The sequence below is a fragment of the Jaculus jaculus genome, chromosome 9 (assembly GCF_020740685.1).
Source record: "Jaculus jaculus isolate mJacJac1 chromosome 9, mJacJac1.mat.Y.cur, whole genome shotgun sequence".
In the NCBI taxonomy this organism is placed as follows: domain Eukaryota; kingdom Metazoa; phylum Chordata; class Mammalia; order Rodentia; family Dipodidae; genus Jaculus; species Jaculus jaculus.
The window spans coordinates 123672832-123697680 of NC_059110.1; the positions used below are offsets into that span (position 1 = coordinate 123672832).

General features: G+C 47.3%; 1 protein-coding gene across 1 annotated transcript; it reads left to right on the forward strand.

Moving 5' to 3' along the window:
- The first annotated feature begins 60 nt into the window (after window positions 1-60).
- Window positions 61-24384, forward strand: Gga3 (golgi associated, gamma adaptin ear containing, ARF binding protein 3). The gene is made up of 17 exons (XM_004655176.2): window positions 61-138; window positions 14678-14762; window positions 14867-14942; window positions 15251-15349; window positions 17648-17771; window positions 18050-18153; window positions 18476-18556; window positions 18882-19019; window positions 19146-19227; window positions 19335-19451; window positions 19781-20026; window positions 20367-20437; window positions 20679-20983; window positions 21199-21419; window positions 21721-21890; window positions 22383-22493; window positions 22763-24384. The coding sequence occupies exons 1-17, from the start codon at window positions 99-101 to the stop codon at window positions 22871-22873; spliced, it is 2181 nt and encodes a 726-aa protein (XP_004655233.2). The 5' UTR covers window positions 61-98; the 3' UTR covers window positions 22874-24384.
- Window positions 24385-24849: the final 465 nt, after the last annotated feature.

Consider the following 24849-nt stretch of genomic DNA (forward strand, 5'->3'; position numbering starts at 1 on the left):
CCCCGTCCCCCCACCCCTCATGCTGGCCCCGCCCCCGAGCATCTCGTGCAGAATCTCGCGAGGCTTAAAGCCGCGGGGCCGAACTGGGCAGCTGCAATATGGCGGAGACGGAGGGGGAGAGCCTGGAGTCCTGGCTGAGTGAGTAGCCGTGACACCTTCTGTCTGCCCTCCAACCGCGCACAGCCACTTTTCTCCTCCCCCGCCGCACACGTCTCCTCCCCGCGACCCCGCAGCCTGGGCTCGGCCCCGCCGCGAGCATCCCGCGTTCACGCCCCTTCGCTAGCCAGGGCCCTTCCCTGCGGCGCGTCCTCCCGCTCCGGCTCGCGCTCCCGCGCGCCTCGGCTGCAGCTCGAGGACTTGCAGGCCCGGGGAAAGCGACAGCTGGCCTCTTGTGGCTGATGGCCGTCGGGGACGAGGTGGTGGGGCTGCTCCCTGCTCTGCCCCGGGACTGTGAGCCAGGGACAAGCTGTGGATTTAAGCTGTAGCTCCGGGGTGGTGGATGCTGGCGACCCCCAGACCCAGAACGACCTGGCCCTTTGGAAAGTGTGAGCGTGGGATTCGAGGAATGACCTACCACTTTGGCTCGGGCAGGATGCTTAAAGTGAAGAAATGTTCCCCAGAGCGGCGATGAAAGGGTAGAGGGCTCTCGGTGAATGAAGGGCCTGTCAAAGAGCGGCGGTACTGAGTAGAGTCCAAACAGTGGCTTAAGTTGATGCTGGGGGACCACTCTGCCATGTCAATGAGATAAAGCTGTAGCGGCGTGTTGCTAAAGTCACATTGCTGTGACGGATTAGCAGGCAGTTAACACGGCCAGTAAAGGGTTAATAACATTGATTAATAAAGGCTTATGAAGGGCTTACTAAGTTAACTTCAAGCCTCTATGTGTAAAATGGAATAGGACAGGATAAGTCAGGTAAGATGCCTAGATCGTGTCTCTTGCTGAGTTGAGGCTCCACTTCTTGGCTGTGATAGCTGTTGCTTTTCAGTTGCCTGCCTGACCTTTCTTAAGAAAATACCTTTGAGGAGGTTGAATTGGGGCATTTGGGGACCACTTCCCAAAATGGAAGAAAGTAAGATACATTTGCAAAGTCGGCTGTCGCAGACAAGTCACAAAGCTTTCTCTATATATGGAAATTAGTCTCCAAGGAGCATGAAGTGCTGTCTTACAGACATCCATTAAATTCATTTACCTAGCCGGGCGTGGCGGCGCACGCCTTTAATCCCAGCACTTGGGAGGCAGAGGTAGGAGGATTGCCATGAGTTCAAGGCCACTCTGAAATGACAGAGTTAATTCCAGGTCAGCCTGGACCAGAGTGAGACCCTACCTCGAAAAAAAAAAAAATTCATTTACCTGCTGGACCTGATGACACAGTGCTGTAGTCCCAGCTACTCTGGATGCTAAAGTAGGATGATTGAAAGTTCCAGCCCTGGGGCTGGAGAGGTTCAGCTGCTAAAGGTCAGTGTGGACTAGAAGACACTACCTTTAAAATATTCCAGAGTGTGTGAGTATGGGCACACCAGGGTTTCTTGCCATTGCAAACAAGCTCCAGATGTACATGCCATCTTTTGCACCTGCCTTTATGTAGGCACTGGGGTATCGAACCCAGGTGTTAAGTTTTTAAAGCAAGCTCTTTTTTTGTTCCCTCAAGCTAGGCTTTCACTCTACCTCAGGCTGACCTGAAATTCACTATGTAGTCTCAGCCTGCCCTCAAACTCACAGCAATCCTCCTACCTCTCCAGTGCTGGGATTAAAGGTGTGTGTCACCATGCAAAACTTTTTTTTTTCTTTTTTTTTTTTTTGAGAGAGAGTGAGAGAGAGAATGGGTGCACCAGGGCCTCCACCCTATGCAAACGAGCCCTAGACACATGCGCCACTTTGTGTATCTGGCACCTGGGTCCTTTGGCTTTGCAGGCAAGGACCATAACTGCTATGCTATCTCTCCAGCCCAGCTTTGCTTTTTTTTTTTTTTTTTCCTGAGAGTCTCATGTAGGCCAGACTAGTCCTAAGCTTGCTGTGAAGCTAAGGCTTGCCTTACACTCATCCTCTTGCTTCCACGTACTAACTGCTGAGATTACAGGTGTGCACCATCATGCTGAGCCAAGTTTTCTTTTTTTTTTTTTAATTTTTATTTATTTATTTGAGAGCGAAAGACGCAGAGAGAAAGACAGAGGAAGAGAGAGAATGGGCTCGCCAGGGCTTCCAGCCTCTGCAAACGAACTCCAGACGCGTGCGCCCCCTTGTGCATCTGGCTAACGTGGGACCTGGGGAACCGAGCCTCAAACCGGGGTCCTTAGGCTTCACAGGCAAGCGCTTAACTGCTAAGCCATCTCTCCAGCCCCCAAGTTTTCTTTTATTCTTAACCCCTGTTCAGTATTCACAGTTCTTATGACTGAATAGTATGATATGGATGAACCCAATGAACCAGTGCTTAGGATCAGCATTATTTTAGTGAAAGTCCTTGTCACCCCATGGTTTGTTTCAATTACTGCAGTAGCCTCTTCTTTTATATTATTATTTTTTTATTTTTGGTTTTTCGAGGTAGGGTCTCACTTTAGCCGAGGCTGACCTGGAATTCACTATGTAGTCTCAGGGTGTCCTCAAACTCACAGCGATCCAACCTACCTCTGCCTCCTGAGTACGGGGATTAAAGTCATGCGCCATCATGCCCAGCTAGCCTCTTCTATTTTATTTACTTATTTTTAAAATATTTTTATTTATTTGCAAGCAGAAAGAGAAGAGAGCTGGTCGGGCACACAAAGTCCTACAGCCTCTGTAAACGAACTCCAGATGCATGCACCTCTGTGCATCTGGATTTACATGGGTTCTGGGAAATCAAACCAGGGTTGTTAGGCTTTGCAGGCAAGCACCTTAACTGTTGAGCCATCTCTTCAGCCCTTTTTGTTTGCTTGTTTTTTTCCTAAGGTAATGTCTCATGCCCAGCAAATTATTTACTTACTTGCATATGCATATGTCCCAGCCTCTTGCCACTGCAAATGATCACCAGACACTTGCTCCATTGTTTGCATCTGGCTTAAGTGGGTGGCTTGGGCCTTAAGTTGAACCCAGCTTGCAAAGCTGTCAGGCTTTGCAAGCAAGCACCTTTAACCTCTGAGCCATCTAACCAGCTTCTTGCCTTTTTTTAATTATTTTTTTCTCTATTTCTGGTTTTACATGGGTACTAGGGAATTGAACTGGGTCATTAGGCTTGGCAACCATGCGCCTTATCCACTGAGCTCTCTCCAGCCTCAACTTCTTGCCCTTTTTAAACATTTTAATTTTATTTATTTAAGAGAGAGAGACAATAGAAAATAGGAACACCATGGGCTGGAGAGATGGCTTAGCAGTTAAGCGCTTGCCTGTGAAGCCTAAGGACCCTGGTTCGAGGCTCAATTCCCCAGGACCCACGTTAGCCAGATGCACAAAGGGGTGCACGCGTCTGGAGTTCGTTTGCAGTGGCTGGAAGCCCTGGCGCACCCATTCTCTCTCTCTGTCTGCCTTTTTCTCTCTGTTTGTTGCTCTCAAATAAATAAATAAAATAAACAAAAAAATTAAAAAAAAAAAAAAGAAAATAGGAACATCAGGGCATCCAGCCACTGCAAATGAACTCCAGGTGCATGTACCACCTTGTGCATTTGGCTTATGTGGGTCCTGAGGAAGCAAACCTGGGTTCTTTGGCTTTGCAGACAAGCACCTTAACCACTGAGCCATCTCTCCAATTCCTACTGTTACTTTTTTTTTTTTTTTTAAGGCAGGATGGTGGGAGAGATGACTCAATGGTTTGCCTGCAAAGCCTAAGGACCCGGGTTTGATTACCCGTGTAAAGCCAGATGTACAAGGTAGCACAGGTGTTGAGTTTGTTTGCAGTGGCTAGTGGCCCTGGCATATCCATTCTCTCTGTTTTTATGTTCCTCTTTCTCTCCCAAATAAATACTTTAAAAACTCTTGTATATTTAAATAATGATGATGATGATGGCTGGGTGTGGTGGCTCATGCCTTCAATTCCAGCTGTCAAGAGGCCGAGATGGGAGGATTGATGTGAGTTCAAGGCCAGCCTGCGACTACAGCGTGAATTTCAGGTTAGCCTAGGCTAAAGTGAGACTGTTCCTCGAAAAAAAAAAATAGAGCCAGGTGTAGTGGCACATGCCTTTAATCCCAGCACTTGGGAGGCAGAAGTAGGAGGATTGCCTTGAGTTCAAGGCCACCCTGAGACTTCAAAGTGAAATCCAGGTCAGCCTGGACTAAAGCAAAACCCTACCTCGAAAAACCAAAAAAAGAAAAGAAAGAAAATTTAAATAATATCTTTGTGATCAGAGAGGAAGTATGGGCATGCCACAGCTGTTACCATTGCAAATAAACTCCAGATGTATGCCCACTTTATTTTGGCTTTCTGTAGGTACCAGGGGATTGAAGCTGGGTCATCAGGCTTTGCAAGCAAGTGCCTTTATACAGCCTTCTTATCAAGCCCTTTCTACCCTTTTCTCTCTTTCTCTCTTTCTCTCTTTCTCTCTTTCCCTCCCTCCCTCCCTCCCTCCCTCCCTCCCTCCCTCCCTCCCCCTCTCTCTCTCTCTCTCTCTCTCTCTCTCTCTCTCTCTCTCTCTCTCTCTCTCTCTTTTTTCGAGGTAGGGTCTCACTCTGGCCCAGACTGACCTGGAATTCACTATGTAGTCTCAGGGTGGTCTCAAACTCACAGTACTCCTACCTCTGCCTCCTGAGTGCTGGGATGTGTCACCACACCTGGCCTCAGTGTAGTGTTCTTGGTTCATTCCCTGGAAGCCATGCTCCCCTTTGTTCCCTCTGTGCTTCAAAACCATCCAGATTCTTCTTCCTAGAAACCAGCCCTCAGAGAAGTCCTGCCTGCCACTACCAGGGTTTAGTAAACCTCTGCTGTGCGAGGTGTTAGGAGAATTAAGAAGTTTAAGCATAGCTGGTAGAGCTCAGTGGTAGAACTCTTGTTTAATAAAGGCCCTGCATTCCATCCCCAGTCCCACAAAAACAAATACAAAGCAAAAAGCCACAGGAAATTCAAGTAACCTCTGCCTTCAGTTTGATGGATGTGATGCTGAGTGCTGGGATTAAAGGCGTGTGCCACCATGCCCAGCATTAAATTTTTTTTTAAACAAAGAAAAAAATAAAGAGCTTGTCATGGTAGTTTATGTCATTAATCCCTTCTTGGGCTATAGAGTGAGTTCCAGGTCAGCCTGAGCTAGAGTGAGACCCTACTTTAAAAAAAAGGGGGGGGGGGCAGAACTATCCCAGCAGAGGTAATAGGATCACTGTGAGTTTGAGGCCAGCCTGAGACTACAGAGTGAATTCTAGGTCAACCTAGGCTACAGTGAGACCCTACCTTGAAAAACTGGTGAGAGGGAAAGAGTGGGTTAAAATTTCTGTAAGGATAGTGTCAATAAAAAATAATTTACAAAAACATTCTGTGCTGGGGAGATGGCTTAGTGGTTAAGGCACTTGCCTGCAAACCCTAAGGTCTCAAATTTGATTCCCCAGTGTCTGCATAATCTAGATGCACAATATGGTATGTGTGCTTCTGGAGTTTGTTTGCAGTGGCCAGAGGTCCTGGTGCACCCATTCTTTGTCTACCTCTTTCTTTTCTCTGTCAAATAAACAAAGAAAATGTGTTTTGTTTTTTTTTTTTAATGTTCTGTAAGGAGTAAGAAAAGAACAAGAAAGTGAAAGATGTGCAAATTTATTGAGAAGGAAGAGTCTCCAAGACTTACAGGGTTGAGAAAAGAAAGAGGATCAACAGTAGAGTTCCAGACCTGGGTGCTGGGAATAGGGGCAAAAGTTTTGTTGTTGTGGTTTTATTTTTTTGTTGTTGGTTTTCCAGGGTAGGGTCTCTCTAGCCCAGGCTGACCTGGAACTCACTGTGTAGCCCCAGGCTGTCCTCAAACTCTGATTCTTCTACCTCTGTCTCCTGAGTGCTAGGATCAAAGGTGTGCCACCATGACTGGCAGGGTTTTGATTTTTTTGGGGGGTTGTTTATGATCTTGAACTTTTTGTTTGTTTGTTTGTTTGTTTTTTTGAGGTAGGGTTTCACTGACCTGGAATTCACTATAGTTTCAGGGTGGCCTTGAACTCACAGAGATCCTCCTACCTCTGCTGGGATTAAAGGCATGAGCCACCAGCCTGGTTTGACCTTGAAGTTTTAATCCTCCCACCTGTACCTCCCAAATCCTGGGATTACAGGCCCTTTCTATTTGTTTCTTTGTTTTTCCCAAGGTAGGGTCTCATTTTAGCCTGGAGCTCACTCTGCACCTATGCTGGCCTCAAACTCATGGAGCTTCTCCTACCTACAACCTATGATTGCTAGGGATTAAAAGCATGCACCACACCCCCAGCTAAAAATGGGCTTTGAATCATGGAACTATGTATAGAATAAAGGAAGTCAGTAAGGAGAAGTGATGCATTTGTTTTTAGACTCTCTGTGTACCGATTAACATTTATAAATATATGCTGCCTTGTTTGATAATCTTTTTTCTCACATGTTGAGCCAGAAAAGCCTCTTTCTCAAGGGTAGACCTGTGTCTCATAGCTTATCTGAGTCACTTCAGGTTATCATTTTTTTGGCATCTGAGTGAGACAAGACAACTGACCATGTTTCTCCTTTGGTTTAATGCCCAACACTGCAGGTCGACCTTAATTTCCTCCCATCCTCTACTGGTTTTTGTTGTTGTTGTTGTTTTGTTGTAGCAGGGTCTCTCTCTAGCCCAGGCTGCCCTGGAACTCACTTTGTAGCCAAAGCTAACTTTGAACTCACAGACTTCTAAGTGCTGGGATTAAAGCCACCCTGTCCAGCTCATCCTGTGATCTTGTACCTGCTTCTTCTCAGTCATTGCTACATGGAACTTGGCTTCTCTGGAATGCCCAAGCTGTGTTGAGATGGTACAGTCACTGCTGCTGGTTCTTAACCTGTACCATTGGCGCTCCCGTGAGAATCGAGGCTAGTGATGGAATGAAGCAAAATTGAAAGCAGGGAATCTAGAGACACAGAAACAGAAGAAAACGAGGCTTTTATCAGACACCCAAAATAGACCAAAACCATGAGTCAAGCCAGAACCCCGAGGGGTGGTTCAAGCAGGCCGGGTCTCCAGGGGAGACTCAAATGTTGCCTGGCCAGGTGAGGGAGAAGGTTGAGTGGGTAGAATGAAGTGTGTGCGTCTGAGGGGCATTGGGCAGCTGGGGAACTATAGTCACCCACTGTCATTCCCAGCAGTTTCTCCTGGCACTGATGAGTGACAGGTGTACCGTCTGAGCTACTAGAGAGCTATGACAGACACTGGAGAGTTGAGCTGCTAACTATGCCTCCACCTGAGGCGTGCGTCTTCTCCATGTTCACAGTGGAAGGGTGTATGACAGGGCAGGAAGGGAGGATTCTAGAGGAGGACTGCAGTGGAAATCAGGTGGGAGAGCTCTGGGAGGTGGCGATGCTGAGCAAGCGTGGGAAGAATGTGATGTTTGATGACTGCCTGTTGTTTGGGAGGGGAGTCCATGTGTTACTGTTTTTGGAAGACAGTTTTTCTGTTCTGCTTGATGCAAGTGATTGAGTCTCTTCTATCATAAGGTTTGTGACTCTTACCATAATAAAAGCATCTTACTTTTGAGTTGTTCAGATGTAGTGGGTACTGGCTATCATGTGAAAGCTTGAAGTATCTCAAATGAAGGAAAGGTCAGCAGCAGAGCCATGCAGACACCTGAGAGGATTCAGATAATTGGTGGACAAGACCTCGGTTTCTCTGGGGATGAGTAGTTGGTGGCTGTGGTCATTGGTGCAGCATTACCAAGTGTTGCAGTCAGGTTCACATTGCTGGCATAAATCACCTGACCCAGAGCTTTTGTGGGGGAAGAAAAAAGGTTTATTTTGGCTTATAGTCTCAAGAGGCAGCTTCATGATGGCAGGAGAAAATGATGGCATGAGCAGAGGGTGGACATCACCTCTGACCAACGTAAGTTGGACAATAGCAACAGGAGACTGTGCCAAACACTGGCAAGGGGAAACTGGCTATAATACCCATAAAGCCCGTCCCCAGCAATACACTGCCTCCAGGAGGCGTTAATTCCCAAATTTCCATCAGATGGGAACCTGACATTCAGAACACTTAAGTTTATGGGGGACACTTGAATCAAACTATTGCACCAACTATTTTTCTTTATTGTTTTGTTTTGTTTTTGAGGTAGAGTCTCCCTGTAGCCCAGGTTGACCTGGAATTCACTATGTAGTCTCAGGGCAGCTTTGAACTTGATGTTCCTCCTACTTCTGCCTCCGCAGTGCTGGGATTAAAGGCATGCTTCACCGTGCCCATCTTATTTTTTTTTTTTTTATTACTGACAACTTTCATGATTATAGACAATAAACCATGATAATTCCTTCCCCTCCTCTCCGCTCACTTTCCCCTTCACTGCTCCACTGTCCATCATATCCCCTCCCCCTCTCAATCAGTCTCTTATTTTGATATCATCATCTTTTCCTCCTATTATACTGTTCTTGTGTAGGTAATACCAGGCATTGTGAGGTCTTGGATATCCACACCATTTTGTGTCTTGGCATTGTAAGCAAGCAGCCCTACTTTTCCTTTTGTTCTTAACATTGTTTCTGCCATCTCTTCCACAATGGGCCCTGAGCCTTGGAAGATATGATAGAGATCATTAGGCTTTGCAGACTAGTGCCTTAACTGCTGAGCCATCTCTCCAGCCCCGTTTTTGTTTTTTCAAGGTAGGGTCACGCTGTAACCCAGGATGACCTGGAATTCAGTATGTAGTCTCAGGCTAGTCTTGAACTGACAGAGATCCTCCTATCTCTGCCTCCCGAGTGCTGGGATTAAAGGCATGCACCACCACAACTAGCCAACTATTTATTTTCAAATGGACACCCTTGATTAAAATAAACTCCTTTCTCTTCATACTTGTCATGCTAAAGGTCCTGCTAATTTTCTATTAAGATTGAGAATAATCACCTGGGTAGTGTCACACCTGCAATCCCAAAACTTGGTGGTGGAGGTAGGAGGATCAAGAGTTCAAGGTCATCTCCCCCATATATTGAGTTTGAACCCAGCCTATGCTACATGAGATCCTGTCTCAAAAATAAACCAGCAGATGGCTTAGCAGTTAAGGTGTTTACCTACAAAGCCAGTGGACCCAGGTTGGATTCCCCAGTACCCACAGAAGGTGGTGCATGCATCTGGAGTTCATTTGCAGTGGATACAGGCCCTGGCGTGCCCGTTCTCTCTCTTTCTCTGTCTCTCAAATAAAATTTAAAAATAAAAAAAAGTAATAAACCAGGGCTGGAGAAATGGCTTAGCTCTTAAGGCACTTGCCTGCAAAGCTAAAGGACGTTGGTTCAATTCTCCAGGACCCACATAACACAGATGCACTAGGTGGCTCTTGCATCTGAAGTTCATTTGCAGTGGCTGGAAGCCCTGGCACACCCATTCTGTCTGTCTGTTTGTCTGTCTGTCTGTCTGTCTCTCTCTCTCTCTCTCTGCCTCTTTCCCTCTCTCAAATAAATAAATAAATAAATAAAAGAGATATAATTCTTTAAAAAAAATAAACCAGACAGCTGGTCGTCTGGTTTATTTATACTATTTATTTATACTACATAGTGAATTCCAGGTCAGCCTGGGCTAGAGAGAGACCCTACCATGCAAAAAAATAAATAAATAAATAAATAAACAGACAGTCAAAAAACTCCAGCTACCTCTTTTACTTCTAAATATAAACTTTTTGTTTACCTCTGAGAAAGGGGGAAGGGAATGAATGTGCCAGGGCCCCTTACTACTGCAAAGGAACTCCAAACGCATGTGCCCCATTGTTCATCTATGATTTTTCATGAGTACTGGGAAATTGAATCTGGATCTGCAGGCTTTGCAAGCAAGCACCTTTTAACAGCTGAGCCCCTGTCAGCCCCCCACCCCCACCTTTGACATGTGATGTGCCTGCTTTGCTACAGCATGACCGTGGAGGGCAGAGGGCAGGGTTAAGAGTCGGTCCTTGTCTTCTACACTAGTTGAGGCAGTGTCTCATTTACCACTGTGTTCCCCAAACTAGTTGGGCCACAAGCTTGTTGGGATTACAGATGTCCACAACAGTTTTGGGGTGTTTGTTTGTTTGTTTGTTTGTTTGTTTGTTTGTTTTTTGAGGTAGGGTCTCCCTTTAGCCCAGGCTGACCTGGGATTCACTAAGCAGTCTCAGGCTGGCTTTGAACCTACTCTGATCCTCTTACTTCTGCCTCCCAATTACTGGGATTAAAGTTGTGTGCCACCACTCCAGGCCCACCACAGTATTTAGGTGGGTTCTGCAGATCTGAACTCAAGTGCTCATGCTTTGATGACAGTTTGTCATCAGCCCTCAGTCTGCCTCAGGTTCTCGTGTAGCTGGGACCTACCTCCAGCTTCCTCAATACTAACTTTAGCCACCAGAATCTTCCCATTATAGCCAGAGCAGAAGTGCTTTCAGACAGGTCCAGTCTATGTAGGTCTCTTCTCAGAGTTCCCGAGCCCTGTTTTCCCAGTTGAAAGGTACGGTCCTAGGTAGAATAATGTCACCTACATACCTGGTGATGACTGTCTATATTAATTTTTTACTTGCTTGCTTATTGTCAGGGCCTTCATTATGTAACCCAGACTGGTCAGGAACTCTTGACACTCTTGCTGCCTTCTGACATTTGGGACTAAAGGTGGTACGTACTAACAATGCCCAGTCTAGTTGGTGGGTTTCCCACCTAGGGCTTTATGCAAACTATATAAGCTCTCTACTTCTAAGCTGTACCCTTTATGCCTCACTCTCATTTTGTTCTTTAGTTTTTGCGGTTTAAAAAATATATTTATGTCTAGAGCGGGGCGTCGTAGCACACGCCTTTAATCCCAGCATTCAGGAGGCAGAGGTAGGAGGATCGCCAAGCGTTCAAGGCCACCCTGAGACTACATAGTGAATTCCAGGTCAGCCTGGGCTAGAGTGAAACCCTACCTCAAAAAACCAAAAATGTTTGTGTGTGTGAGAGAGACACCACCAGACATGGTGTGACAGGGCATCTGGCCACTGTAAACAAACTCTAGGTGCATGTGCCACCTTGTGTATCTGGCTTCATGTGGGTACTGGGGAGTCAAACTGGGATCCTTAACTTTTGCAGGCAAGGACCTTAGCCACTGAGCCATCTTCCCAGTTCCCTGTTTTGTTTTTGGAGCAGGACCTTATTCTAGCCCAAGCTGGCCTTGAACTCCTGAATTACAGATCTATGCCACTAGACCAAGCCCAGTTAGTGAAATTTTTTATTTATTTTTGTATTTTTGAGGTAAGGTCTCACTCTAGCCCAGGGTGTCCTTGAACTCACAGCGATCCTCCTAAGTTCCCTGAGTTCTGGGATTAAAGGCATGCACCACCACGCCTAGCTTTTCTCTCCCCCCTCCCTTTAAATTACTTATTTTGAGGGACTGGAGAGATGGCCTAGCACTTAAGGCATTTGCCAGTGAAGCCTAAGGACCCAGGTTCAATTCCCCAGTACCCATGTAAGCCAGATGTACAGGGTGGTGTGTGCATCTGGAGTCCGTTTGCAGTGACTGGAGGCCCTGGAGTGCCCATTCTCCCTACCACCTTCTCTCTGCCTGTCTCTATATCTCTCGCAAATAAATGAATAATATATTTTTTTATTTCTATTTATTTATTTGAAAGCAATGGGGGGAGAGAGAGAGAGAGAGAATGGGCATGCCAGGGCCTCCAGCCACTGCAAACAAATTCCAGACTGCGCGCCCCCTTGTGCATCTGGCTAATGTGGGTCTTGGGCAATTGAGCCTTGAACTGGGGTCCTTAGGCTTCACAGGCAAGTGTTTAAACACTAAGCCAACTCTCCAGCCCTATTTTTTTAAATTACTTATTTTGAGAGGGAGAGAATGGGTGTGCCTTCAGCCACTGCAAATGAACTCCCGGTGGTTGGATCACTGTGTGTCTGGCTACCTGGGACCTGGAGATTCGAACCTGAGTTCTTAGGTTTCACAAGGAAGTGCTTTAACTGCTAAGTTATCTCTCTAGTCCCCAATTAGTGAATTTTAAAGTTAAGCAAGCATAGCTAGGTGTTGTGGTATACCTGTAATTTGGGAGGCTGAAGCGAGAGTTTCACTGTAAGTTCAAGGCCAGCCTGAGCTACAATGTAGGGGGGGGGGGAGAAAACACCCACATTCACTTGAAGTCAGGTCAGGATCATGTAACAACCTTGCCAGAGGACCTGTCACTACTTAGAGGAACGTGGCTCTTTTAAGAAGATGTACATCTTGGCATCATCTGTCCTCTGAGCCCAAATTCCTACAGTTAGCAAACATCTTGAGAGTACATTCTAGAAAAGGCATACTCAGATCTGAATTAGAGAACAGAACACTTCCCACCCTCAACCTGGCCATCCTCTGTAAGCACAGGTGCTAGGATAATAGGGAAGTGGGCCAAACCAAATATCACTGAACTTTGCATTTAATGCCAGGATTCTAAACCCTCCATGACCCTCAGAGCTACTCTTTGTGCTTGATGGAGGACGGCCATTTAGAGGGTGCTGAGTACATTACTGGAGATTCTATCTGCTTGGCTCTAGGGATAGCGAGCACATTGATTGATACAAAGTAGAGACCCTGTGAATGTTGCTGGCTGGATGGTTTAGAGTAGTATGTGCAACTTCACAACTGCTTGCAGCATTAAGGAACATTAGTCTTGGGCTGGCGACCTACTTCAGTTGGAAGAGTGCTTGCCTACTGTGGTGGTTTGAGTGAATGTCCCCCAGTTGGTTCAGAAGTTTATTAAAGCTTGTAATTTAGAAGCCGGGCTTGGTGGTGCACGCCTTTAATCCCAGCACTCGGGAGGCAGAGGTAGGAAGGAGGATCACTGTGAGTTCAAGGCCACCCTGAGACTCCATAGTGAATTCCAGGTCAGCCTGAGCTGGAGTGAGACCCTACCTGGGGGTGGCGGGGAGGCTTGTAATTTAGATCTCCATCTGCTTGGCTGGAGGAATCACTGTGGGTGGATCCTAGGGTCCAGCCCTAAGTGTGGGGTGGATTTGGAATTCCAGTCTAAAGACATGCAAAGTGCTCTGCCTGGAGTATACTTGCTTATGCTGATGAGGTTGGTGGCTTTTCTCTGTGTGGTCCTGTGAAGGTGAGCCAGCTTCTTCTGTTATTAGGGAACTTCCTGAGATTTGTAAGCCTCAGTAAATCCATTCCTTCTATAACTTGTGCCTGGTTTGGAAGTTCATCCAAGCAACTGAGGCTGACTGCTACACCTACCATTCATGAATCCCTGGTTACAGTCCCCGGTACTTCATAAATCAGACATGATAGTGTGAGCATGTAATCCCAGCACTTGGAAAGTGGAGGCAGAGGAATCCAGAGTTCAGAGTCATTTTCAGATAAATGGTGAGTTCTGTAGGCCAGCCTGGAACATGAAACCCTATTGCAAAAAAAGAAAAAAAAAAAAAAGTGGTTGGAGTTAAAGGCTGTTCAATTCCCCACTACCCACAAAAAATGAGATGCAACAGCCAGAGCCATATCATGCCCCATACTCTGTCTCCCCCTCCCTCTCTCAAGTAAATAAATCATGTTTTTTTAGAGATCTTAAAATCTTTTTGAAGGCTCTGTCAAAAATATTTGTGTTTTGGGGGGCTGGAGAGATGGCTTAGCAGTTAAGCGCTTGCCTGTGAAGCCTAAGGACCCCAGTTTGAGGCTCAATTTCCCAGGACCCACGTTAGCCAGATGCACAAGGGGGCACATGTGTCTGGAGTTGATTTGCAGTGGCTGGAGGCCCTCACACACCCATTCTCTCTCCCTCTCTCTCTCTCTCTCTCTTTCCTTCTCTCTGTCGCTCTCAAATAAGTAAATAAAACAAAAAAAAAGTATTCGTGTTTTCTACATATGTATATTATTTTACATAATCCAACCTGACTTCATTTTCTCCAGGAAACAAGTCTTAGCCATCCCTGTTTGCTGACTACCCACTTCAGTTCATTCTTCTATAGCTAGTTACCAGTATTTGTCAGGTGTTCATATTTTGTGAAGGTACTTATTTTTGAATATTTTAATCATTTATGTCTGTCTGTCCTTGGATTTTGATCCATTCTAAGTACCACAAGGCTTTTTTCTCTTTCACCCAAAATATTGGGCAGAAAACAGGAGTAGCATTTGCTGTCTGGATGAACTATGCATTTATCTCTATGAAACAAGAGATTTGAAAACGTTTGGTACCTAAAAATTGTGAAGAAAACCTTCTGTTGTGTCTTTCTTGCCCTTCTTTTATTTTTATTTATTTGAATCAAACCTGGGTCCTTGGGCTTCATAGGCAAGTGCTTCACCACTAACCCATCTCTCCAGCCCTGCCCTTCTTTAAAAAAAAAAAATATATATATATATATATATATATATATATATATGTATATATATATATATATATATATATATATAATTTGCAAGCAGAGACAGACAGAAGAGAGACAGTGAATAGGCACTCCAGGGCCTCCAGCCACTGCAAATGGACTCCAGATACGTGCACTACTTTGTGCATCTGACTTTACATGGGTAGTGGGGAGTCAAACCCAGGTCGTCAGGCTTAGCAGGCAAGCACTTCCCTTAACTGCTAAGCCATCTCTCCAGCCCCCTTTTTTGCCCTTCATAACAATTGCCTTCATTTTTGTTTTGTCCAAAGATAAAGCCACCAATCCTTCTAACCGCCAAGAGGACTGGGAATACATAATTGGCTTCTGTGATCAGATCAACAAAGAACTTGAAGGGTAAGTCTGTGAGAGAAAGCTGTAAAAAAGCCAAAAAGTAGCCAAGGTGGCCTAGCCAGATAGCCCAACATTAGGGTACTAACTGTGGTCTGCTTGTCCATCAGGCCTCAGATCGCTGTCCGTCTGCTGGCTCACAAGATCCAATCTCCACAGGAATGGGAGGCAGTGCAGGCCCTCACGGTAGGTGTTTGCTCTCAAGTGGGTGCTCATTTAACCAGGCCTTTCCTCATGTGCTCATGAGGCTTCATACCCAAAGGCCAATAGAAAAGTCTTTGATAGACAGTAGGTATATCGAGAACATGGGCTGTCAGCCAGTCTGGGTCGGATCTTGCAGCCTCAGTGATCACCAAGGTATTATCCTCACCAGCATGCTGGGTGGTTGCTGAGAGATGCACCCTGGAGGAGGAATTCCTCAGTGCTGTTGTGCCCGGGGTCTCACAGGTGCCAGAGCCATCGTCATAAAGTGCCTCTCTCCTGTGTGGCTGCAGGTACTGGAGGCGTGTATGAAGAACTGTGGGAGGAGATTTCATAATGAAGTGGGAAAGTTCCGGTTCTTGAATGAGTTAATCAAAGTTGTCTCTCCAAAGGTTAGTTGGTGTCAACTTCCTCCATTCTAGGAACTTTTGTATCTCTTTATTTTATTTTATTTTATTTTATTTTTCTGGGTATCAGCATTTTTTATTGACAACTTCCATAATTGTAGACAATGGCCCATGGTAATTCCTGTCACCCCCAGCTTTCTACTTTGCAGCTCCACTCTCCATCATATCCCCTCCCCCCTCAACCAGTCTCTTTTATTTTGATGTCATCATTTTGGGTCTGGAAGACTGCATTGTAAGGAGTCCTACCCTTCTTTTGGCTTTCTGCCACCTCTTCCACAATGGACCCTGAGCCTTGGAAGGTATGATAGAGATGCTTCAGCGAGCACTCCTCTGTCACCACTTCTCAGCACTGTGGATCCTTTTGAGCCATCCCAGAGGTCACTGCCATCTGAAAACAGAAGCTTCTCTAACCAAAAGTGAAAGTAGCATTAACATATGGGCTTGGACATTAAGAAAAGTGCTTACTAGGCAGTTTGGTGAGCATAATATATGCATTTAGCCAGACACCAGCAGGCATTATATCACTAGGCTCATGACTTCCCTTATCATAAGTTTTCACTGTTTTGTTTTGTTTTGTTTTGTTTTGTTTTGTTTTTGAGGCTGGAACCCAGGTCTTGCACTTGCTAGACAAATGCTCATCCACTGAGCTAAATCCTCAACCACTGAAAAAAAAATTTTTTTTTATTTGCAAGCAGAGAGAAAAGAAAGAATGAGCATACTAGGGCCTCTAACATTACACCCCTAGGGCTCATTACTTCCTCCATCATAGGTTTTCAGTATCTAGCACGTATTCTCTCCCATGGAGCAGGCCTCCTGTGCAATTAGAGAGTGGTTGGTTTCCCTCCTAACAGACATGTCGCTATTGTACTTGTTGGCTCATTTGGCCTGGCTGGCCACACTTAAGGCTTGCAGTGTCCAGTGTTATTTACACTAATGACTACTCTCTCATGGAGCTACATGAAGTGTAGCTTTTTCCAGCTTTCTGTCAACTGGTCTACATGGAGGAGGTTTTCAGCTCAGCACCAGCAGGATTTCTCAGTGACTTTGCAGTCCAAGTATGTGGAGTCTTTAGCAATAGGGTCTTACCATCTATTTGTGGTAGGAAACCAAGGGCCTCGGCAATGGCTTGTAATGTTTTGGGGACATAAGGGACCTCCTTGACCAACCTCACTGGAAGGTATCCCATCCTTGGCACTGAAAATTTTCTAACAGCCATCCATGGTGGTGCATGTCTATAATCCCAGTTCTTGGGAGGCATGGGTAGGATCTCCGTGAGTTCAAGGCCACCCTGAGACTACATAGTGAATTCCAGGTCAGCCTGGGCTAGAGTGAAATCCTGCCTTGAAAAAAAAAAAATCTAGTAACAATGTATGGCTTTTGGGTGTGCCATTGTCCACAAAAGTAGGTTTCCATATGACTTATTCATACCTTCTTAGATTTCCTTTAACCCTCTCCCCACCCCCACCCTTACTTTATTTTCTTTTATTCCAGTTATTGTTTTTGCTTTCTGAGGTAGGGTGTCCCTCTAGCCCAGACTGACCTGGAATTCACTGTATAGTTTCAAGCTCACCTTGAACTCACAAATAGCCTTCTGCTTCCAGAGTGCTGGGATTAAAGGTGTGTGCCACCACAACCAGATTTTTGTGTCCCTTTCAATGTCCCGTCCTACTGGCTTTTTCTACCCAATCACCATCTCCACAGAGATGACCCTTTACTCCCTGTCCTTTGAGAGCTTGCTCCTGGGGGTGGTAGGACGACTGGAAAACTGGATAGCTCCTGACTGGCTCCCAGCCTAAATATGGCCAGTGGGAATGCTGTGGCTGTGTGTGTTAGGGAGAGAGTTGGAGAAGAGAGTCACTCTGTGCTTCTAGCATCCAGCAGCTAGAGGCTCTTGTCATGTCTTACATTAGTGTAACATAATGGAGGGGGCTATCCTCATTACTCAGTTGCTGTTGCTTAGGTTCTGATAACTAGCTCTAGCCAGAGGGAATGATTCCTCAAACTAGTGACATTCTTATAAAGTCCTTCAAGATAAAGTATAGGCATGTTTCAGGCAACTTATGTGAATATGGAAGTGCGGATATAAGTTCTTGGCCCCTGGCTTGATTGCAGGGTCCTGTCTAGTGGATACAGCTTTGCCCCAAAGTGGGCCCTCTCCTTTCCTGCCCCCCTCGCACATTCCTTAGTATCTGCTGGTTTTGAATAGGCTTGGGGATGGTAATCAATGAGGAAAGTATGCTGTGAAGAGAGCTGCTAGTTTCTCCTGTTTGCTTTTCCTCCTAGTACTTGGGAGATAGGGTGTCTGAGAAAGTGAAGGCCACAGTCATCGAGCTGCTTTATAGCTGGACACTGGCTCTGCCGGAAGAAGCTAAGATCAAAGATGCCTACCATATGTTGAAGAGACAGGGTATGTGTCCACCTTTGCTTTAGCCTCATGTAGTCCTCCGGGCTGGCCAAGGAGAAGAAGAGCAGGGAATGCCGGGATTCCCAGGTTCCTTCTCTTTCTCCTCTTAAGGTGACATTTGTCACTAGGGCAGGGTTCGGTGGAATTTTGGGCAGGATTATGTGTGAGTACCCTGCTCTGTCCCCTTGTGGATCTTGATCACAGGGATTTGGCCTGTGGTATGAGAGGCACAAGGTAACCGTATAGCCTGAGCACATGCTCTGCTGTTTTTCTCCTCTTAGGTATAGTGCAGTTGGACCCTGCTGTCCCCATGGACAGAACACTGATCCCTTCTCCCCCACCTCGTCCTAAAAACCCTGTTTTTGATGATGAGGAAAAATCCAAGGTATAGTTTATCTTGGGCCTGGAGTTCTTTTAGATGAGTGATGGCAACAGCTGGGTAAATTGAGATTTAGGGAGGGGGTGGCAGGGGTGTTTTGATTTTTGTTGAGACAGCCATCTCACTGGGTAGCCCAGACTGGCCTCCATCTCACTGTCTTCCTGCCTCTGCCTCCCAAGTGCTGGGATTGCAGGTGTGCCACCACTGTGCCCAGCTCTAAATGGGGTTCTATTCGATACTGTGCAAAGCTCCAGTTTCTCGTGATCTCCCCAGTTGGGATGGGCATGCTGCCTTCCCTTCACCTTTGGTAGACATCCTCCTCTCCCAGCTTTTAGCCAAGCTACTGAAAAGCAAGAACCCGGATGACCTGCAAGAGGCCAACAAGCTCATCAAGTCCATGGTGAAAGAAGTGAGTGGGCCCTGGTCCTGGGTGTGGGGTCCAGGCGCATGTGCCCAAGTAGAAGTCCTTCCCCAAAGACACTAGTCCTGTCTTGTTTGCCCTGACACTGTTCCTCACCTGGAAAATTTAGGAGGTGCCTCATAGTTGCTAGGGGAGCCTCCAGACAAGCCCCAGTGCCTGAAGGGATAGAAGAGTAGTGGGTGGAGACACTGGAGGCGGGAGGTGTCACTGTAACAGATTACTGTGAGTGTGGATGAGGGACGAGCCCTCTCTGGTGGAGGTCAGAAGACAATCTAATGAGTTTGCTTTCTCCTGGACTGCTTGGCTGAGGCAGGATGAAGCTCGCATCCAAAAGGTGACCCGACGTCTGCACACGCTGGAAGAGGTCAACAACAACGTGAAGCTGCTCCACGAGATGCTCCTGCACTTCAGCCCTGAGCACTCGTCCGAGGCCGACCGAGAGCTCATGAAGGTGAGCTGCTGGTGTCCGCGCCTGCTTCCTGCGAGCTTGTCCACCTGCTTGGCAACAGGGACTACTAAGTCAAGTGACTTCTGAGGGCCTCTGTAGTTGTGATATTTATGTCTGGGTTTCTCTCAGGAGCTGTTTGATCGGTGTGAGAACAAGAGACGGACATTATTTAAACTAGCCAGCGAGACGGAGGACAACGACAATAGTTTGGGTGAGTGATAGGAAAGAGTAGTTGGCAAGGATAAGTAAAAAAAATCTGGACATGAATGTGGGTATTGTCACATCCACACACAGTGAGGAGTTTCTCTTCTGCCCTAGGGGACATCCTACAGGCCAGTGACAACCTCTCCCGGGTCATCAACTCTTACAAAACAATTATAGAAGGGCAGGTCATCAATGGTGAGGTGACCACCTCAACCATGCCTGACTCTGAAGGTAAAACATTCTGGTTCCCCATTCTGGAGCCTTCCAGATAAGCCCCAACTCCCCCAACACACAGCCATAAGTACAGATTGACTATGTGGCAATTCTTCAGGGCCTAAGGGAATTCTGAGCCCTTTCATTTCAAGTGGTCCCAGTGGCCAGGATGTATGCATGGGGATTTCCCTACCAGACATGTACAGCTTACTTTTCTGGGTCCCCCAGAAGAAATGCCATTGAGTTAGGCCAGAAGCTAGACCTTAGCTGCTGTGCCTAGTCCTGTCTCCTCTGCACAGCTGCTAAAATGGCTCCTGATGATTGTTCCTCTTGTGTCAACCATCCAGGAAACAATCACTGCAGTAACCAAGGCACTCTCATCGACCTTGCTGAGTTGGACACACCCAGCAGCTCATCCCCAGTGTTGGCTCCAGCACCCACTCCATCTTCCTCAGGAATCCCTATCCTTCCTCCACCCCCCCAGACCTCTGGACCTCCTCGCAGCCGCTCAGCAAGCCAGGCCGAGGCTCCCCCAGGGCCCAACAGCACAAGCAATGCCCTCTCCTTGCTGGATGAGGAACTGCTCTGTTTGGGTACGTTCAGGAGTGGTTTTGTGGGGCTTTGAAGGCAGGACATTTAGAGGAAGAAAGGCATGTGAAGTCAGGCCTGAGGGGTTGCTAATGTGCTTAATAAATCAAGTTGTATTCTCAGGCCACCAGGGCCTGTAGACTTCAGAGTGAACATAGCAGAGACTGGAGAAGTAACAGCCTCTATTCCTCTTCCTCACCCCTGCATGTAAGGCTAGGAGGGGATCCTTCCCCTACTGGTGGTTGCCAGGGGAACACTTTCTCTCCACCTACCCCTTCACCCCCTTACATCTGATGTCAGCCAAAGGCCAAGAACCCCTCACTGAATTTGCTTTGGTGCTCCCAGGCCTCACTGACCCAGCCCCCACTGCTCCTCCCAAAGATTCTGCTGGAAGCAGCCAGTGGCACCTGTTCCAGGTAGGGGCACAGTCATGGTGGCTTCGCTGAAGTGCTTGGGACCTCCATTCACTATTTTGTTCCCTCCTGACCTGTGCTGGCCTGTCCTTAATCTCCAGTGCACTGTCCAGGGCAGCTAGGACATGCTACCTCCAAATGCTCTTATCTAGCCCTGGCTGGAGGGCAGTCAGCCCTGTAGGTGGGAACTGTGCTCTTGCCATAGGCACCCCAGCCCTTGGCTCACCTGCTGTTTGCATTGCAGAGTGAACCATCAGACCTGGACTTCTTCAGCTCCAAGCCAGGGCCTGCTGCTTGCTGCCCATCAGAGGGACCCCTACTTCCAGCTGCAGCCACTGTCTTAAGTACCCCCCAGGCTGCCTCGCCACACCCTTTCCCAGTTCCTGTGGCCCCAGCCAGTGCGCCTGCTCCCAGCACTGCCTCCTTCATGCTCTCTTCTGGACTTGCCCCAGCTTTGGCTTCGAAAGTTGAGTGCCTCAGCTCAGGACTGGGTGACAGCACGTTGCACCAACTGGATGCCCTTGATCAACTTCTGGAAGAGACCAAAGTGTAATGGGTGGGGAAAGAATGGGTACCTAAGAGTGGAGTGCAATACACAGAGCCAAAGGATCCTCTAGGAAATGGGAAACCTTTGGTCCCATTTAGCTAGAAGCCGAGGGAGGTTCAGGGTGGCTAAATGTTACCGCTGGTCTGAGGAGCTTTGACAAGGGTTGGCCCAGCACCTCTATCCTGGTCTGACTTGCTTTTTCATCCTTCCCATTTAGGAACTCAGGCTTGGTGAAGCCAGTCTCTTGCTTTTCCCCTGGGGCTGCTACCTCCCCCCTGCTCCCCACCTCTGCGCCTGCCAGGCCTCTCCTGCCCTTCTCCACTGTGCCTGGGAGTCCTCTCTTCCAGCCACCAGCCTTCCAGTCCCAGGGCAGCCCTGTGAAGGGGCCTGAGCTCTCACTGGCCAGTGTCCACGTGCCCCTGGAATCCATCAAACCTAGTAGGTGTTGGAGGTGGGAGGTGAGCTTCACAGTCATGATTTTGGGATGTGTGGTGGGTGGATACATGGGCTTTATGTCTCTTGCCAAGAAACAGCAGTTTGCCTGCTGTCTCCACTTCTACTTAATGCAACTCTATGGCCTTGAGCCTCCCTGACAGGGCCTTTCCAGGACTCCAGAAGAGAGCGCTGTTCTTACAGCCACATTGGTCCTTCTCCCTCTCACTTGGCTTCAGTGGCACCACTGGCGCTCTGCGTAATCTTGACTCCTACCATATTCATTCAATTCAATACCTTCTTACAGGCAGTGCCCTTCCTGTGACAGCCTATGACAAGAATGGCTTCCGCATCCTGTTCCACTTTGCCAAAGAGTGCCCACCAGGGCGGCCTGATGTTCTGGTGGTGGTGGTGTCCATGCTGAACACAGCTCCCTTGCCAGTCAAGAGCATCGTGCTGCAGGCTGCAGTGCCCAAGGTATACTTGTCTCCCTGGAGTCTCCAAGGGCCCACCTTTCAACAGATGGCAGTATATACATATCCACCATGGCCAACTGGTCCATTTCAGAAGCAACTTGGCAGTTGTTTTTTGTTTGTTTGGTTGTTTTTGTTTTTTTGGTGGTGGGGGGGCTGGCTGTATCACTATAGCCCAGGCTGACCTGGAACTTACTATGTAGTATCAAGCTTGCCTTAAACTCAAAGTGATCCTCCTACCTCTGCCTCCCAAGTGCTAGGACTAAAGGTGTGTGCCACCTCACCAGGTTTTTTTTTTTTTTAACTTTTTGGTTTTTCAGGGTAGATCTCACTTTAGCCCAAGCTGACCTGAAATTCACTCTATAGTCTCAGGCAGGTCTCTAACTCACAGTGATCTCCTACCTGTGCCCCCAGAGTGCTGGGATTAAAAGTATGTGCCACCATGCACAGCACCTTGACAGCTCTCTATAAAGGAGCATCTCGTCTTTATCTTTAGTCAATGAAAGTGAAGTTGCAGCCACCCTCTGGAACCGAACTCTCTCCGTTTAGTCCTATCCAGCCACCTGCAGCCATCACCCAGGTTATGCTGCTGGCCAATCCAACGAAGGTGAGCGGGAGAAAGCCACAACCCCACCGCCCAGATTAGGACCTCAGGAGCATCACCTCTGAGCCCTTGCTCCACACCTCAAAGTGACTCCCAGCCAGCAGTGCTGGTGACTTTTCTTGTCTCAGGTTAATGGGTGGGAATTGTGACACAAAACCCATCCTTCCAGCATGAGGGTCATGAAAGCACAGCAAGGAAAAGGTTGTCCTGCAGGGGTTCGGGTGGGGAGGCCTGGACTGGACCTCCCTCACTCACTGTTACCCTTATCACAGGAGAAAGTGCGGCTTCGGTATAAACTGACATTTGCCCTGGGGGAGCAGCTGAGCACAGAACTGGGTGAAGTGGACCAGTTCCCTCCAGTGGAGCAGTGGGGGAACCTATGACCCCGAAGAGGATTCAGTGACCTCCATTTGGAAGACAGGCAGGCTGCCCTGAGATAGAAAGGGCTCTGGTCCAGTTACTACTTTCTGGACAATATTTATAGCTTTGACATGGACCAGGGCCTGTCCAGAGCCAAGCTACTGCTGTGATAATCTTTCCTTGGGCCCCTAAAAGGACCTGTTTTTATCTACCTGTGTGACTTGAAGTGGCCATATACCGCCGGGTGGGGAGATGGCCCATGGCTTCACAGGCTGCACTGGGATAGTGGATGCCAGGCCTGAATTAGGTTGTTTTGTTTTTTACTGGCATTCCCTGATGCCCAGGGAAGGGTTCTAAAGAGAGGCTTGAGATCTCCCTCAAGAACTGGGTCCTCACACCCCAAAGAGGCAGGTCTTGAGAGGTCGTAGCCCCTATGGTTAGCCCATGTTTCCTTGCTGGCAAGGCTCTCCTGCCACCCGAAGTGAGGTGGACAGTCAGTGGCTCAGAAGAGTTGTACTGTAGAATCTTCACTCAGCCGTCTGCAGGCAGTAGCATCCTGGAATGAGTGGTATGCTTGTCCCTGGCAGTGGCACGCTGTGTCCTATGGACATCTCAGCAGGTCAGGGAATACAACCTAGCAGAAACAGAACTTGGCATAATAGCCTTAACTAGGGATTCAAAGGAAAATGGAAGAGGACCAGTATTTCCTTTCAGAGCAGGTACTGAAACTTTCTGGGAAAAGCATACCTCCTGCCATGGGGACAGGCCATCCTAATCACTACCTCTTGCTTACCATGAAGTAAACTTCTTGTCCTCCCCTTATGTATGCAAAGGGAAGACAACTCCCATCATGCTCTGCATCCTCCAGGCTTGGCCTCCTCTTCCTGCCATATGGAGTACAGTGTGGCATCTATGGTTGGACCCTGGAAATACCAGGGTTATTCACATTGCACTAAATTATATCTTTTTGTGCCACACCAAAACACCCAGTCCCCTGGCTGTAGACCTGTAGAGGAGCACTGTCAGCAATGCGTTGGGCCTTGAGGTAATGAGGGGCTGTGTGTGGATCCTGTTTCAGACCTATTGCTTCAGCAATGATCACTCAGCCCCACTACTAGGTATTATTAGGTATTACTAAGGTGACATGAAGTTGGATAGGCTCAGCTATCTGCTGCCTCTAAGGAAGTCGGCACAGACTGCACCCCCGTACCCTCTAGTAGCTTCCTTGCTCTATCCAGGAGTCATCTCACACAGCGACCCTAATCTGCCTAGCAATATTTGATTACTTACGACAGGTCAAAAGTGAATCATTTTCATACAAATGAATCCAAGAACTTCCCAAGAGACTGGCTTCTTTTGCCCTGGAATTTCTGGGATTGCTATGTAGAGATGGACCTTTCTAATAACTGTTGGACATTAAAATTGAGTGTTACTCATTACTGCTGAGGTCACTGCTTCATGGCAAACAACTGTATTGTGTATACGAACTTCTGCCCTTGTTTTGCTGCATGTTAAATAAACCATTTTCACCCTACTTGAATTCTTTCATAATGACACCATTCACCTAGAATAACATGTTTGTGAAACCTTTGGTTTAAGGGAGAAAACCAAAGTTGGGTATTGGGGATGAATGGACTCAGTAGTATGTATAAACCACCAAATGCTCTTAAGTTTCCAATTAGAAGTAGAGCACTTGGCTGAAGACATGGCTTAGCAGTTAAGGAACTTGCTTGCAAAGCCAAAAGGATCCAGGTTTGATTGCCCAGGACCCACATAATCCAGATGCATGTCTCTGCAGTTCATTTGTCTAGAGGGCCTGGAATACCCATTCTCTCTCTGAAAGAAGTAGTGCTCTGTGGGACAGGAGAGGTGACTCAGTAGTTTAGGTCCTTGCTTGCAAAGCCTAACAACCCAAGTTCGATTCCTCAGTACCCATATAAAGTTAAATACACAAAGTGGCACATTCATGTGGAGTTTGGTTTGCAGCAGTTAAGAGGCC